The sequence below is a fragment of the Erpetoichthys calabaricus genome, chromosome 15 (assembly GCF_900747795.2).
Source record: "Erpetoichthys calabaricus chromosome 15, fErpCal1.3, whole genome shotgun sequence".
In the NCBI taxonomy this organism is placed as follows: Eukaryota; Metazoa; Chordata; class Cladistia; order Polypteriformes; family Polypteridae; genus Erpetoichthys; species Erpetoichthys calabaricus.
Window position 1 is genome coordinate 14,998,751 of NC_041408.2, and position 17,857 is coordinate 15,016,607.

Genomic DNA, 17,857 nt, shown 5'->3' on the forward strand with positions numbered 1-17,857 from the left:
TGAAGCTGCAGAAACATCTCAAGGATGATCAGGGGAAACAGGATGCACCTGAGCTCAATTTTGAGCTTCATGGCAAAGGCTGTGAATACTTATGTACATGTGATTTCTCAGTTTTTTTTATTTTTAATAAATTTGCAAAAACCTCAAGTAAAACTTTTTTCACATTGTCATTATGGGGTGTTGTGTGTAGAATTCTGAGGAAAAAAATGAATTTAATCCATTTTGGAATAAGGCTGTAACATAACAAAATGTGGAAAAAGTGATGCGCTGTGAAGACTTTCCGGATGCAATGTATAAATAAATAAATATATATATATATATATATATATATATATATATATATATATATATAAATAAATGTATATAAATGAGATTATAAATTAGTAGATTTAAAGAACTCACCTATAAATGCTCTGTGAACTAGAGCCATAGCTTGAACCAGCAGGCTTATACTTATTGTACATTTGTCTAATGCATCTAATCTAAGGCAGGGCTCTCATACTCTGATCCTTGACATTCATTTATAAAGCTATGTGCGATTTCAAGAGTGAAAATACGCATGTGCGAAGAAAAACATCAGATTTATAAATCCTGGCATATGCACATTACTACGCAATTTACCCTTTATAGCACTGCTGCCTTGCAGTAAGGAGACCTGGGTTCGCTTCCCGGGTCCTCCCTGTGTAGAGTTTGCATGTTCTCCCCGTGTCTGTGTGGGTTTCCTCCCACAGTCCAAAGACATGCAGGTTAGGGGCATTGGCGATTCTAAATTGTCCCTAGTGTGTGTGGATGTGTGTGTGTGTGTATGTGTGTGTGTGTGTGTGTGTGTGCCCTGCAGTGGGCTGGCGCCCTGCCTGGGGTTTGTTTCCTGTGTTGGCTGGGATTGGCTCCAGCAAACCCCCGTGACCCTGTAGTTAGGATATAGCGGGTTGGATAATGATCACAATCATCTTGTAAATGTGGATTCATGAATGTGCCTCAAACTCCACCCAGTTTCACCCCGAAACAACCATATTTGGACCATGCTAATCAACCTCATACATAAGTAATCATGATGCCCTTCATCAGTTGGTAGTGCAGCCACATGACACATCCAATGGTACGAGATAAGTTCTCATTTCAAAATTAGCAGCAAGCAAATGACCTATCAGCATATGTTGAATGGCCAGATGTTACCACTGCTGTAAATGCAGTGAGATCCAGCCACGCCATGCCTGAAATTAACAAAAAAAAAAAAAAAGTTGAGATCTCTGTTGACAAAGCAGATCACTACTCACCGACAGAGTGACAGTGTGTGTAATGGTTGGAGGAATAAATAGCAAATGGCATTTTTAATTGGCGATGCCTTGTTTTAATGCAGTATGTGAGGGATGGCTGGCATCTTTACCCGGTCGTGATGCCTCCTTAAAGGAAGGATAGGGGAGATGGCTATTGAAGGGCGCCCTTCGGATTCCTAGAAGTTCTGACCGGGAATTACTATTTGTCGGCGCAGCCCTATTGGGTTTTGTGGATGCTGCCAGGGGGAGCTGTGGGAGCTGCAGAGCCCTACTTTGGGTTTCAGCCACACCTGGGAGCAATTCCAGACCTTTCTAACGAGCCACATGTAGTGCTCCCAAGTGTGGCTTAAAAAGGAGCCAGCTGCCTCACAGAGACGAGACAGAGTCGGGAGGAAGGGGGACGAAGTTTGCCTGTGGAGGAGTTGAAAGGAAGAAAGGAAGGAAGGAAAGAAAGAGAATGAAGAAGTTCTGTGTGCTGTATTCCTGGGTTGTACAGTGATTGGTGCTAGTGGGAAACGACTGGAAAACGTTTCCCACAGAATAAAAGCCTTCTGTTTTACAGCACTTGTGTCTGTGTCTGTTGTGTCAGGTGTTTGGGTGGCTGGTATACCACCTGTGGTCCACAGGTATTATGCCAGAGCTGTCCTGACGATTGTCAGTCTTATTTTGGCATCACAGAGGACTTGCATGTTAATAGAATATAACTGCTTATGGTTGAGAAAAGCAACTTCATTCTCGCTAGGTTCCTTTATTTCAATATGAGTGCAATATAGTGCTCCGATTACATTAAGAAAATGGACACTGGTGCAAATTACCCTTTTATGTTGGTAACGACTTGTTATACAGTATATACTGTAATTGCACCCACACCATATGAAAACTGGATGTAGAACTTTGTTGGTCAGTTAAAGGCTTCTAGCACAGCTGGCATGATGGAGTGAAGCTTGGTTGACATATTCCTGACACACTGTCATCAGTTCAGCGAGAAGTGAGAACAAGCAGTCTGAACTCATGGAAAAAACAAAACATATCTATGCAGCACTGATCCTTTTAAAAGGGAATCATATCAGTCACATTTGAGCTTTAATATGTTTGTTATGTTGAAACACATTATAATAACAGCTGGACAATGTTTACTATTATGCGGGCAAGTTGCCATTTATCTGATTTGACTCCATTTCCCTACTTCATCAAGGGTGTCGTCCTTTCCTAGTTTCTCCAAAAGGTTTCGTACAGATGGGTCAGAGTTGCAGTAAATATATACACATTTCCCCGTAAAGTTTTTCCACACATTTGTGTGAGAAGTTGCGTACACACGTTTTATAAATGAGCCTTATGTTAATTAGTGACCAGTCTTTGCTGCTAATTAATACTTTCGCCTTAATTTTAATTGATTCGCTATTTAAAACTATCTATCTAAAGTATCTGAAAGTAAAGAAAGGTGAGGGTCTCAGTAATGTTGATCTGCTCATATTCACAAAACATTTTCACGGTGTTCTTAGAAAAGAGAAAAATTAATGATTTTGGAAAATGGCACCAACACAGGTGCTATTGTTTATTCAATATTTTAATTAATTATAAAAATTAAATAATTCATGAATTCAATTAAACTAAAATATACTGAAATACAAAAAATGATGGAAAAATGAGAAGTCTCCTTAATAAACTAACAATAAAACAATTAAAATCCAGGCTGTTACATGCTGAGAAATATAAACAGATTTTGATACATTGTGCTAAAAATTACTTCTTGGGAAGAACTTCATCTTTCATCATGATAATGACCCCAAACACATTTCAAACACAATTAAGAACAAACTGGACCAAGGAATATTAACACACAGAAGGGTGAGGAAATGGGATGCTTGAGAGTAAAGGTCTATCAGGGACCATATAAAAATATAAAACAAAAAATAGCAGAAACCCAAAAATTAGAGAAGTAAAAGCACCTAAAAAGGAGCTAAACATCAGTGAACCATCTCAGAGAAGAAGTCTAAGAGGAAGAATAAAGAAGGAGGGGTAGAGGTCACCAGTGGCGTTCACCGCAAGGTATGCAAGAACTGTCAAGATCTGCTTCATGGGCTGTGGAAAATTAGCTTGACAATACGGAAGAAAGGAGCACTTCAATTAAATTTATATAGGACTGCTTTGTTTCATTCTTGATCTATCAGGCAGAATAGAACAATTAAACTTCTTAACATTTACGGGAAAATCTTCTCAATAATAGATATAAGGATGATATCCTATACAGTAGTATCTAAAACAAGCATGCAGACACATTCATAAAAGGGGAATTCAAGAGTCTGCAGAATGCTTGGTGCGCACAGCGTTTCTAACCCAGATAATCCATGAACATTATTAAATTCCACACCACAAAAGCAAGATGGGTATCAGCTATTATGTAGGGCCAAGTTACAAGTCAGAACATTTTAAAACACTCTACCAAGCGTCAAGAGATAACAATTGCAACAAGATTTACAGTCTCCCCAATCTTGTTAATTATGGGTGTAAACGTCAAAATAAAAGGAGCAGTGTCCTCATGCAGAACGTCTTGAATAGAATTCACACTAAAACTTGGCATACGGGGGCAAAGCTAGAAATGTGTGTATGCAGAAAAAAATTCAGATCCATAAAATGGTTTGTAAGCAAAGTTCCATGCACTTCCCCTTTATAAATCCCAATCAACATGAATTTTAAACGTACATACACATGCCTGCAGCCCCACCCAGACTCCTTCCATAAGTTTGAATATTTTAATATGCAACTCAATATAAATTGCCCCTTCCTTTCAATGTTTTATCAAAAGACAATGGCAAAAGCACTTGTAAAAAAGAAGACTTTCAGAAAAGTAAAAACGAGGTACTGCTCAGTGAAGCGGAGGTAAGGAAGAAATGTAATATTTGGTGGCTTAAGCAGTGGTATAAGCAACAAAAGAACTGATGGAGTGGTACAGCGTGGTGGAGGCACTCAAAAGTTTAAATTCAGAAAGTCGCACAGTGCCTGAAATAAAAAAAAAAAAAAGAAGAAGAAGTGGTCAGCTATAAGTTGATGTGCAAAGGGCAAGTCACAACCCACCGTCTGTCACCACCACTGAAGGAGGTAGCGGAACTCTGGAGCTCACACCATTTGAGCAGTGTGCTGCTGCAATTTTTGGCAAGACACTTATAAATGCCACCACAACATTAATGAGATTTTCACATCACAGATAATTTTCACATTAAAAGAGTGGAAATGCTTTCTATTTATTTAAGCAAATTTATTCTGTAAAGGCGCCTTCATAGTAATATGCATGCAGTCAATCGCTCAGATTACCTTTGGAAAGCTGGACATTGCTGTGAATTGTGCTTTGATGTTCAACCACAGTATAAGGAAATCTTATATATCTGGATGACAAGCAGATAATACCATCCCATACAGGTGGGCATGGCGAGATTCAGTGATGACTGAAAAATACCTGATCAGTCAGCCAGTTCACGTTGAAAAGCCCCTGTGGCTAAAAACCAGATGGTGTACAAAACTTGTAAAGGTGCAGGTACCAGTAGAGCACAATTCCTCAAAGTCTGCCTTTGTAAAGCCGGCACTAGTTCAACACGCTGCCCCAAGAGGAGAGCTCTTGAAAATCAAAATCAACTTAGAAGCCAGTCATCATCATGGAACAAGAAATCAGTATGATCAATAAAAACATGCTCTCTTCTAATTCTTCACGCTAAAGCAGCCATGGTAGTTGGAATAGTTTGGCCATTCCGAGCACCATTATATTGTTACAGATTGATTACAATCAAGTGCTTTGTAAACGATATGCAATTAATTTCGGTGTATTTGATAAAGCTCATGTCATGGATGCGAATATAAAGAAAGAAAGGGAAACCACACAGAAACAGCAGAACTGCTTTGACGCTGGGTGCTGCCCGTTTACAAAACCAAGCAGAAACGTGCGTACGCATGGTCTGAGGCTACCGTGAAAATGTGCATAGCTTTATGCCAGTTTTAGTTTTTATACAGCTCAACGTGAGCATGAAAACAGGCATAGGTAACATTTTTGTGAGTATGTACCGTTTATACATGATTCCCCTGGAGAACACGTCAGAGGGTCCCTGCCAATCGATTCCTTGGTGGGTTCCTGTATGATCTTACTCTAACAACTACTACCAATGTACAAGCATAGTGGGTTCTGAAAGCAGAGGATGTAGCATTCTAAGTGAGAAAGTTAGAGTAACCATTAGATTCAAAGATGAACTTTGAGAGTTAAATGCCAGAGAAAATGATTTGACAATACAGTAATCCCTCCTCTACCGCCGGGGTTGCGTTCCAGACCCCCCCGCGAAAGGTGAAAATCCGCGAAGTAGAAACCGTATGTTTATATGGTTATTTTTATATTGTCATACTTGGGTCACAGATTTGCACAGAAACACAGGAGGTTGTAGAGGGACAGGAACGTTATTCAAACACTGCAAACAAACATTTGTCTCTTTTTCAAAAGTTTAAACTGTGCTCCATGACAAGACAGAGATGACAGTTCTGTCTCACAATTAAAAGAATGCAAACATATCTTCCTCTTCAAAGGAGTGCGCATCAGGAGCAGATAACGTCAGAGAGATAGAGAGAAAAAAAGCAAACAATCAGAAATCAATAGGGCTGTTTGGCTTTTAAGTATGCGAAGCACCGCCGAACAACGCAGCTGCTAGGAAGGGAGCAATGTAAAGGTAGCCTTTCAGCATTTTTTTTAAGAGGAGCGTCCGTATCGGCTAGTGGTGCGAACAGACCCCCCTGCTCACACCCCCTCCGTCAGGAGCACAGAATGTCAGAGAGAGTGAGAGAGACAGAGAAAAACAAACAATTAAAAATCAATACGTGCTGTTCGAGCTTTTAAGTATGCGAAGCACCATGCAGGAAGCATATCGCTTGACAAAACAGCCACATTTAAGCCCAGCAAGGAAGAGAGCAATGTGAAGGTAATCTTTCAGTGTTTTTTGAGGAGCGGCCGTATCTTCTAGGGGAGCGAACAGCCCCTGTGCTCACAATATATTTGAGGAGTTTTATTTAATACATAATACGCGCTCTGATTGGGTAGCTTCTCAGCCATCTGCCAATAGCGTCCCTTGTATGAAATCAACTGGGCAAACCAACTGAGGAAGCATGTACCAGAAATTAAAAGACCCATTGTCCGCAGAAATCCGCAAACCAGCAAAAAATCTGCGATATATATTTAAATATGCTTACATATAAAATCCGCGATAGAGTGAAGCCGCGAAAGTCGAAGTGCGATATAGCGAGGGATTACTGTACCTTTATCATAAAACTACAGAGGATTCCCTGCACAATCACTGTGGAGAATGTTGGTAGTTACTGGGCTAACTGGGAGGAACAAAAAGACATCTCTTTACAGCGAGGCAGTGGAGAACATGAGCACTGACTTAATATCATGAATGTTCAGCCAGCAGGAGAACATTACAGATAAGGATAGGAGAGGAAGCGAAAAGAAATCTTCTAACAGCATGAGGCAGCAGCTCAGGCAAAACAATTTCTTTGTGAAAACAAAAGAATCCAATAAGCCAAACCTTTAACTTGAATTCACAAGCGCAGAGGTATGTGCATTTTGCATTGATTGGCTAAAATGTCCTTGCTGCACATTAAAACACTAAGCACTGAAAGGAAATCTGGAAAGAACACATATAGATATTATTGAAAAGCCTGAAATCATTACTGCTGAAAGAAAACATAAACACTCTCATCAAGCTCCATTCAGGACCACCACCACACCACAAGAAAAAAATTATTCAAATGAATAGAATTTTGGAAGAATGCAGAGGAAAGAATGGAGCAAGGTAATTTTAATAATGTAGGGATTATGATGAATGGATACTGTGGAGACCCTGCTGTAATAAGCGCTGAATATAATCAATAATAATAAGAACAAAGTGGTTTATGCTTCACATGGCTATGCAGAGTTTTCCTCCATATTTATACAAAGATTTATCTAACATTTATGCAGATATACAAAAGCATTTTAACTTGAACTAGCAATAGTCAGACTGCACAAAAATCTTTATTAGTCTCTAAAGCAAGGTCCTTCTCACATGAAAACATCCAGACACATGTTACAAACCAAAACAACTCGCTTCAGAAATTACTGTCAGAAATCGAACCTGCCCTACAAAGCAACTTGTAAACATCTGAAGAATTAAGAACTTAGTAGTACATCAAATTCTTGTTTTCAAGACCACAACAATGCTGATGAAGACATGTTCCTTGTCTCCACACTTCCTAAAGGTTTTTGAAGTTAAACCAGCATTGCAGGTCAAGTTAAGTGCCATTTTCCTTAAAGTTTGATTAGTTTGTTGGGTTTGTGTGTTTTGGGCTTGCCATTGGGTTAGGGCTGGGCGGTATGACCCAAATTCTAAATCACGGGATTTTTCAAAATTACACCAGTTTCACGGTATTCAATGGTATTTTTTCCCCATGCATGAGTGGATGTTAACCACATTTTAAACTGCAATTACTGGCTAAGAATAACCTATTCCACTGTCATAAGAATTGTACATTGTACAAAAAACATTTTAATGTGCACACAAGTATTAATCCAGGTTTGCATGGCCCCATAAAGTGATAGTTTTCAAGGGGGTGGCACTAATGAAGAGAAGGAATCACATTACATGACAGTTGCAGTCAAAATATAGAGTCTTTTTATTGAACAAATTTTGCAAACAACTTAAACTATAATTTTGACAACGTATTTTTAACCATCCAAAGAGGCATTTAGACTTGGTAAAATATCCAGAGGTGCTTGTCAAAAGTTGTATTGCACTGAACATGTCTTAGAAAAAGGAATAAAGAGTAAACATTTTTTGTAAACCAACTACACTTTCTGTTAATGTTATCAATCTCTGTCCACTGACACGTTAGCTATATGGATTGTAATGGCGTTGGTTATCTCGATCCACCGCTTGCTTTTTATGTCGTAGGCAGTACCTCTAGCAAATGAGTCAGTAACATCTGACTTGAGTATCCTCTAGCTTTTTCAGTTTTACCTGCGGACGTGGAGGGTGCCAATCTTAGTTCCATACATTTATGGTACTCCAAAGCACGTTTGCGGCTAAGGTGGTGCAGCAAATTGCTTGTGTTGCCGTCTCCAGCAACAACTTTAGCTCCGCTGCATTTGCAGTAAATAGTTGTTTGGTTCGCATCCAACCTTTTAAAACCAAAATCTCCAGACAACAGACACGGCTCCTTTTTTCGGCAAAAGTTCTTCTGTGTCATCATGTTCAACTTTATCGTCTGCTAAAGCTCCAGTTTCAGAAGGTTCTCTGTCCATTTTCACTGCTCAATACTTCCACTAACACATGTACTCCGTTGCATGCGTGTTTAGCGGTGTACCAGTAAAAAAAAGGTCCCCCCTTAAACATTTTCCCACTGCGCCATGTTCCGAACGTTGTTTAGGCTATTTAAACCGGTATTGCAGTATAAGAAAAATCCATATCATAACAAAAATAAAAAACGGTTTTCGGTATGAACCGGTATACCTCCCAGCACTACATTGGGTATAAATAAAAGATGATTTTTCAGGGCCTGCTTGACTCTCGACATACACCATACCATTAGCCTGAATGTTTCAATGGCTCACAAACTGGTGAGGTATGGGTAGAGCTTGAGAAGATTTTACTCCCACATCATCAAAGACATTAGCTTAATTTAGTTTGTGATTGTAAATTGGCCCTATGCAAGTGTGTGCACTGCGATGGACTGGCGCCTTGTCCAGAACTGGGTCCTACCTCATGTCCAATGCTGCCAGAACAAGGTCCAGGCCCACGAAATATACCGATTATAAATTTGAATTATCTAAGAATCTGATTATGACTTTGACTAATGGGGAATGTCATGCTATCTTAATTTACCTAAAAGCAAAACTCTCTTCTTATTGCGCCCCATAGAATCCTTAAGAGGACTACTTCACCTTTACTATTAATAGTATGCAAGACTAAAACAGCTTATATCCAGATTAGCCTTTTTAAAACATCTAGCAACTCACAGTGCCAAGTACAGTACAAATGACAAGAAACAAAAGCTAACAGTTAATTTTTTAAATGACATTGCGAAGAAAATGTTTAACTAGCTGGATGGAAGGATAGCATCGGCAGGGCATTACCTCCCCCGAGGAGCTAAAGGGCAGCCCACCATGGATTACCACAGGGCACACTGGGAGTTGGAGTGTGGCATAGCCCAGTTGAGTTCTGTGGGGGCTGCCAGGGGGAATTACAGAGTCCAATATGGGGCTTTCATTACATCCTGGGAGTGATTCCAGATCCGATTAATGAGCCGCCTGGAAAACTCCCAGAGTCTGCTTAAAAGGAGCCGCCTCACTCCATTCAGGGAGCCAGAGTCGGGAGGAAGAGGAACAAAGCTTGCCAAGAGGAGGAGTGGAGGCGGACGACAAGGAGACAAAGAAGAAGGGACTGTGAATAGTGTATTTTGGTGCTGTGCTTATTTGTACTGTGCTGCTGTGGGAAGCGAGGGAAAAGAGCTTCCCCATGGAAATAACTGTGTGTTGTGTGCCAATCTCATGTCTCTGCCTGTCTGTGTCGGGGTGGGGCGGCAGTACATGCCCCTGGTTTCCACACCGCCAATCAAGGAGCTTCTCAAACCAATTTAATGGGAATCGCCTGGATGGCAGTCAAATGTAATTACAGTATTTATTAATAGGCAGTACAAAGACCTGATAGTACAATAATTACTGAATACTGACAGAAGAAGCCAACAATGGAACAGAGGCATGAACCATCTGAGAAAATAGCAATACATTTGTGTTAAGTAAAAAAATAAAATAAATAAAACATATAGCATAACATTCTCAAACCTTTATAAGTCAATTCAGGAGTGTAAGATTCAAAGCCTACACTGGAAGCATCAGTTGCAAGACAAAAACCAAAAATAAAGAAATAAATAACTTATTTAAATGAAGCAAGAGATCACGTAGTGCTCAACAAGCAGGAAAAATCATTTGTATGATTTTACTTGAATACAACACTTATGAAATCAACTTCATGTTTAGGTGAAAATAACCCTGAAGACTTTTTTCATGCACCTTCTTTTAATCCATAAAAGGTTTCAATCAAAGTTGTTACACTGGACATTTAATTTTTCTTTAATTAGTGACCAATACAAGAAGACCCTTACCTAATGCTCTCTGGAGACTTTTCAAAGGGAACATTCCGGTTGTACTGCGCATCAGAGACATATGTAGCAGCGGTCTCGAATTGCTGTTATTGTAAATAAAAAAAAATAATGTCAGTATAAAGAAGTCAAAAGTACTTCATCTAAAAACAATTTCTGACCTACACGACAGTTCTAAAGATTCAAATAATTAAGCAAACCCAATCATAAGCCTATTCTGCCAATAGATAAAAACACTCAAGTCAAGTCAAGCTGGGGAGCATGCACTGGTACAGTGCGTTGCTGCACCCACTACACGACAAAACAACTCGGGATCCCGGTTGGCAACCCCCCAGGTAGTCCTACCCTCCGGAAATGACCCTCTATCTGCCGCAGCCAGGTGTTACGTGGGCGACCCCTTGGCCTGGTCCAGCCACTCAGGTCCCCAACAATGAGGATCTTGCGAGCTGGATCACCCTCGGGGAAACACGCCACATGGCCGTAGTGCCGTAACTGACACCCCCTCACAATGCAGGTAATGTGCCTCATTTTGGGTCTCAATGAGCAACAAAAAGTCAAACCAACAGTACCCATGGATTTTCCGGTGAGACACAGTAGCAAAGGAGTCCAGTCTTTGTCTCAGCGTCCATGACTCGCAACAACATAGCAAGACAGGAAGCACCAGTTGACTAGTGTGTGTCAGAGGGCAATGCTAAAGAAACTGGAAATCATCTCAACTGATGACAGACAGCCATTACATGTAGAACTAAACTTCAGTAAATCAGGAAGGATAGTTGCTTTGAAAACCCACACAAATCGCTCCAGAAACTCCTTTCTTCCTAGTGCCATACGACTTTTCAATAAGAAAAATCGGAGATAATGTTTAAGGTTTTTATATATATCCTGTAACCTTTTTTGTTGGTATAAATATGTTTTATCTAACTGCCTTACCTTAACCTTTCTTATTTCTATTTGTCTGTTTTATTTCATTCTGTCTGTTACCTGTTATTAGATGCAACTGAGAAGGCAAATTTCATGTTTTCCTGTGTAAACATGACTAAATAAAGAAACCTAACCTAACCTAACCAAGACTCTAAAGACTTGGACCTTCGTACTTTTGCATAGATATCGGGAGCGCCACACACCCCTTTCCAGCGACCTCATGACCCCCCATGCTCTCCCAATCCGTCTACTAACTTCATAGGAAGAGTCACCAGAGACGTGAATGCCACTGCCGAGATAAATAAACCTTTTCAATGAGGTCGACACTCTCCGCACACTGCTGATGGCTGTGCCCACGAGGTCATTAAATATAATAACACTGAATGCTAGATAAAGGCTTTCTGAAGTGAAGACAAACAAAAAGTCTTTGTACACAACTTATTTGGGTTAAACGGCTCTTAATGCAGGATAGCTAGTAATTTTTTTTTTATTTTATTTATTAATTTTTATTGTAATCATTCCATACAAATAGATCAATTTATAACCTAACAAAATTGAAGACATATCAAACCCCACCTCTGAGAAGAAGAGCTAAGCCAAAGGAGAATTGCTTAGGGCTTTTTAATAAGGCAACAATAAATAAAAGAAAGGGAGAAATAAATATATAGGTAAATAAAAAATGGAGAAGGGAATTAAATGCGGTAATAGTTATTTCTCTTATTCTAAAATAATATTGATTAGATCCTGCCAGGTTTTGAAAAAAATTTGTACAGATCCTCTAACTGAGAATTTGATTTTTTCCAATTTCAAATAATATAAAACATCGGTTTCCCACTGACTTATCAGAAGAGACTTAGGATTTTTCCAATTTAACAGAATAAGTCTGCGTGCCAAAAGTGTAGACGTGAATGTCACTGCCGAGGTAAATAAACCTTTTCGATGAGGTCGACACTCTCTCCGCAGATAGACACACTGCTGATGGCTGTGCCCACGAGGTCATTAAATATAATAACACTGAATGCTAGATAAAGGCTTTCTGAAGTGAAGACAAACAAAAAGTCTTTGTACACAACTTATTTGGGTTAAACGGCTCTTAATGCAGGACAGCTAGTAATTTTTAAACCTGACTTATCACCCCTGGGTTCCTGGATGCTATCTGGACGATGTGAAGGGGTTCCCCCTGGATGGGCTTCTACTCCCACACAAGATTCAACTCACTCACAGCGAGTACCTTCTCTCACCCAATTCATGTGACCGCAGACCACCCAGCTTTGGCTTCAGGGTAGCCTACAGTGATCGAGGGCTCAAGTGAAGAGTTCTTGCTATAAAATAAGCATTTTAAGACCAAATTTAAAACAAGTGGCTTACGCACAAGAGATTCTTCTTTGCTTCAACTTGCATAGATGTCTTCTAAATAAAAGATAAAAAGTAGCCAGGACTTGATTGTAAGTACATACACTGACCACTGGAAATAAATTCTATTATGTTACAAAATACCGGTGCCATAAATTGGATTTATGAGATAAGCACCGTGAGAGAGAACTCTGTCATGGGGACAAGGTTCAGTGAGACTCAGTTAAGTAAGTCTGTTGTAAGAAGAGCATCAGCAGTCAGAGAGAACTTTTATTTGGCTTAAAGAGTTTTTCATTCTCTGCAGAAAGAACACGGCCAAACCAGAGCTTATGTGGTGTTGTATAAAGTACCGGACAGTCATACCGGAACAAATGTAGAATTATCTTTCTGGAAAGTGACTTAAGTAAAATTTGTCCATGAGAAGAAAAAAAAAAAAGCCAATTAGAAATTTTAAGGTTTACTGAAAGTAACATTTAAAAAGGCAAGTTAAGTGACTTCAAATTTCAACTGTCACAAACTAGGGATGCCTTAATTTTCCAAATCTCTTCCTATTTTTGTATGTTTCTCTCCACTTTAAGGCTGCCTTTGTGAAACAAAATGTGTCGATTGAATTATCAGTGCATTATTTCAGAATTCCTGCAAAACAGACTTTGTTGCAACCGTTTTCAAGGTGTCTCAGACAAAGAGGTCGGACTTTTGCTGTTGCTTTTGCCTGTGGACTCACTGAGAACGAGCCACTGGAAAGGACTGGCCTCAAACACGTTGCATAATTAGGTACTGCGCCCCAGTCACTCCTGTACCCTTCGGATTTGTGCTTTATGTGCTTTTATGTCCATCACATTTTAGTTTCAGGACTGATTGATACATCATTGTCTTCAAATACCCAGTAAGTGCCAGAGATTTAGTGTTTGCTACATCATCACTTGAAATGACGTTTGTTGTATTAAGCAACCCCATTAATCAGGAAGCTTTAGTTTAGTAAAAGTGTCAATATTTGCCAGCACTGTGCTCGCATCAGCACCTCAACTGTGCTCACTTCTGCCCCAAATCACCAAAATGCAAACACTTTCTGACTTACCTTGCTAAATGTATGGCTCACTTCTTACTGGCTTAGTTCACTACTCCACAGCACATCCAAAGCTCAGTTTTTCCCACGGCAGACTTGTCTGTGTGGTGCTGGCACTGGCAAATGGCAGGGACACATGAATGTGTCTGGATTGTGGTTAACTTGGCCTTCTGTAAACACTGATGTGCACATCTAGAGATTACTTCTTAGTCTCCCATTGCTAGACACAGTTGTGCCAAGCTTAGATTCCTAGCAAGTGAGGTTATTTAAGAGTCAAGTACTGAAGGTCCCGCTGTCTGTTGCTTTCATAGTGTTTGGGCTTTAACATTTAGACAACCCTCCATTACACACTAAGATGGGCTAAGCAGACACCATATCCTCAGCACCTCCTTCCAACTCCTCCTGCAGAATTCATTGATGCTCCCAGGCCAGCTGAGATGCAGCATATCCTAGATCTTCTCCCAGTGAGCTGTGTCTCCTGAAACCTTCTGTGGGAGGCAATCATGGCATTCAACATAAATGCCCAAATAACCTCAACTGGCTTATCCTGACCCAGAAAAGCAGTGGTTCTAGTCTGAGGATTTCCTGTATTACTGAGCTCCTCATCTGTTGAATATCTATCTCTCCATTATAAACGGAAATGCTGGAACAAGACATTCTCTGAGATAATTTCAGGTCCCGCGAGACGAGACTTTCAACTCCCGCGAGAGATAATTTCAGTTCCCACGAGACGAGACTTTCAACTCCCGCGAGAGATAATTTCAGTTCCCGCGAGATGAGACTTTCAACTCCCGCGAGAGATAATTTCAGTTCCCGCGAGATGAGACTTTCAACTCCCGCGAGAGATAATTTCAGGTCCCACGAGATGAGACTTTCAACTCCCGCGAGAGATAATTTCAGGTCCCGCGAGACAAGACTTTCAACTCCCGCGAGAGATAATTTCAGGTCCCACGAGACAAGACTTTTTGCAAAGAGATTTTGACAAGTCCCGCACTCCTCTCAAACATTTAGAACCACGCCCACGGTCCACTCGCTTCTCATTCGTGTGAATGCTATTGTCAGACACAGTTCCTGTGCTCTCAGCTCCAAGTGGGGTCGGAAATAAAAGACCAGAAGTAGAAGACAAAGTAGAATGTTGTAAAGAGGTTCAAAAATGTTGGCGCGATACACATGTAGAGCAAGTTAGAGATTATGAAAGTACTAAAATTCGAAAGATCACAAAAAATGATAGTAAAGATCGCATTAGCACAAACAAATGGAAATTATTACTCGATGAAATAACAGAACAGCGAAAAGAGATCGAATATATGGACATAGGTGACATGACAGAAGTATGTAGATATTGTTGGGCTTTAAACTTTAAGTCGGAGACTTGTAGATCGTCTAATTCGTGTTGCCATCAGGGAAAAGTAGTGTTTCTTACAATGAAGAGGCTTATCCGTGAAAAATAAAAGATTTGTTGTTTGGTGAAAGTGGCTGGCGCGTAGCACAGGCCCGGGGGTTGGCAAGCGAAGCAAACAGGGGGCAAAGCCCCCTAGTTTTACATAAAATAAACTTTGATGAATTTTTATGGTGAGGACAGTAACGTAATGCAGTGAGTGGCACTACTGCCCCAGATCTGCAGACACTTTGGTTTATATCTTGGCACCAACAAGATGTGTAGCCTTTGCTTATTCCACCACGTCTGCAATTGGGTTTTCTTGGAGTAAATCCAAAGTCCTCCCGCAAAGCAAAGAAGAACTATCAGGTAAATTGTTGACTCTAACAAATAAATGAGTGTAAACACTCTTGTATTGGACAAAATGTTCAGGCAGGGATAATCCCTGCCTTTTGCCAGGTGCTGTATATTCTCCTGCTCCACAAATAATTAGGTTCAGACAATGAATGAGTTGCATCATCGGTATATATAGTATATCTTAGCCTGTGGTATCGTAAAGCACCAAGACTCCTTTTAAAATCATAAAGCCAAACCTGTTATCATTTATTCACGATTATGGAACCTGTTACAGATCTAAATTAATAAAGGTTCTTTCCGGACCCTCCTTAAATGCTTTTAATTGGGATAAACAGTTCTGAAAATGGATATATGTATCATGTTAATAGACAATAGACAAATATGTGATATAAAAATCATAACTTATATAAACTTGTTCTGTGACTCTGTTATTGAAAAGAAGTGTATCATGCTACTCTGAATTCTCACAAAGGAGATACTTTACTCATTTTTACTAAGAATTATGTAAATTTGCATGCATCGTTCACTTTTTCCAAGCTTCTGCCAGTGCTGCCCAGTTAAGGTCAGATCCTGGTGATCCTTGACTGGATTATGTTGGGTTGTAAATTGACAAATATCACGTCGGTCATGATAATTTATTTCAAATTAGAGTCAGGGCGGAGCCTATCCTCAACAGAATGTAATTGCAGACCACAGTACCTATGAGGTCAGTCATGTGATGCCCCAACATCACGAAACGCCCCCAACAGCAGTCGCGTAACACCCATCGTATTAGCCCATGATTAACATTAGAGCCCCGTTAGGTTAAGATTGGGGTTGTTGAAGAGTTATTTAACTCAAAGTGCTTTTTGACCTACATCATTGGTATTGCAACCTGAAGGAACAGGCAACCCAACCATAATGGGGCATCAAATCATTTACCCACAAACCTACCTGTATATTTATTGGCTGTGAAAAGAAAGGTGAAAATGTATTCTAAATGTTTACAGATCATCAAATAACAAAATATATTAACGATCTCTGCGATTTTAAAGTATAATAAGTCTCACTTTTGCCCCCCAGTGACCTCGTGTGAGTGTCCTGCTCGTGCACGCACCAGTCATTGAGGCCCACGGAGAGTAAGCACGCGTGCGCGTGACTCACAGAACTACTGCACTTCGGTCCTATTTGTTCGCAGGTGAGCGCTCCGTGATTAAGCTCACTCCGGCCCGGTGACAAAACCGCGTTTTATTTCTGTCTGTGTCGGATGCTTCGTGTAGTCGGCAAGGCGGGGTGAAGTTTTCTCGCTTCAATTTATTTGGGATGAGCGCACCCGTGCCTCTCGCCCCTGGGGCAGGGGCCGCAAATCTGTGCAAGGTTTCCAGACTGTGGAAAGTGCCGTTCGTGTCTGCATCAAACATCCCAAACTAAACTCTTACCTAATAAATAGTCTTATTTTAAGGGGTGGAGATCCCGTTAGAAATATGTTTCATTAAAAAAAAAAAACGCTAACGATTATCAGTAAAGTACCGAAGAGCTCACAGTTTTGCTTACCAGTTTGGTTTTAGAGGGATGCTGCTCTGCACGATTCCTCCCGTTTACGGTTGAGCTTTCCACCGTGATCACGTCTTCGGAACCGTTAACTCCTTTTGCATCTACAGGCATGTTCGACTAACTAAAAGGAGGAAAAGAGCGGAATGCCAGAACCGAGAGGAATGTCGTTTGCTTTAATCCCCAGAATTTCCAAGTCGCTGGTGATCAAACTGAAACGCGGCTTTGTGCGTCCTCCTGCTTCGCTGCAGTCAGAAAGTCATTCTTGTTTTATTTTTTCTTCTTTTTGTTAATCCAAAAGTCTTTGCGACAACGTAACCGATGCCTCTTTGCAAAGAAAAGTTTCCGAGACGGGCGGCTTACTCTTTCCTTGCTGAGCCCATGCTTTTTGACCGACTCCGTCATGTGACAGAGACCTGCGGCGGAAACAGAAAATTTCGCAGTGAAAGTGAGTGCCAGTCTGAAAAAAAGAAGAGAAAGATCATCTCCTGGCGTATCCTTATCGAGGAAGATAAAAGAAGGAAAGAAGAGAGAGCTGGAGTGTCGCAGACACACGCGCGTGTGTGTTTTGTTTGATATATGTGAACGATAATCGAGGGCGTTGATTTAAACCTGCTCAGTGTTTCTTATTCCATAGTGAGCTCCCTTTCTGTGCCCTTAAGTCACTTTACGATAAGAGTTGTAAAAATGTGCAATAAACATGCCTTCTGTATCGTGAACAGGTCATCTAAACTACCAGTCGAAAGTCTGGAATGGCAAGGACATGTTCATGTTTTTGATAGAAATTGATGGTTTTCTTGTCAAGGT

At 40.4% G+C, this 17,857-nt stretch overlaps 1 protein-coding gene across 1 annotated transcript in view; it reads right to left on the bottom strand.

The window, feature by feature from the left end:
- The window catches only part of tpcn3 (two pore segment channel 3), a 143,809-nt gene extending 126,339 nt beyond the window's left edge, over positions 1 to 17,470 (bottom strand). Inside the window, exons 1-2 of the mRNA XM_028820525.2 lie at positions 17,054 to 17,470; positions 10,449 to 10,531 (exon numbers count right to left, since the gene is read on the bottom strand). Of these exons, the coding sequence (XP_028676358.2) occupies positions 10,449 to 10,531; positions 17,054 to 17,164 (194 nt within the window). The 5' untranslated portion in view covers positions 17,165 to 17,470. The remainder of the gene's footprint in view (positions 1 to 10,448; positions 10,532 to 17,053) is intronic.
- Between the last annotated feature and the right edge of the window lie 387 nt (positions 17,471 to 17,857).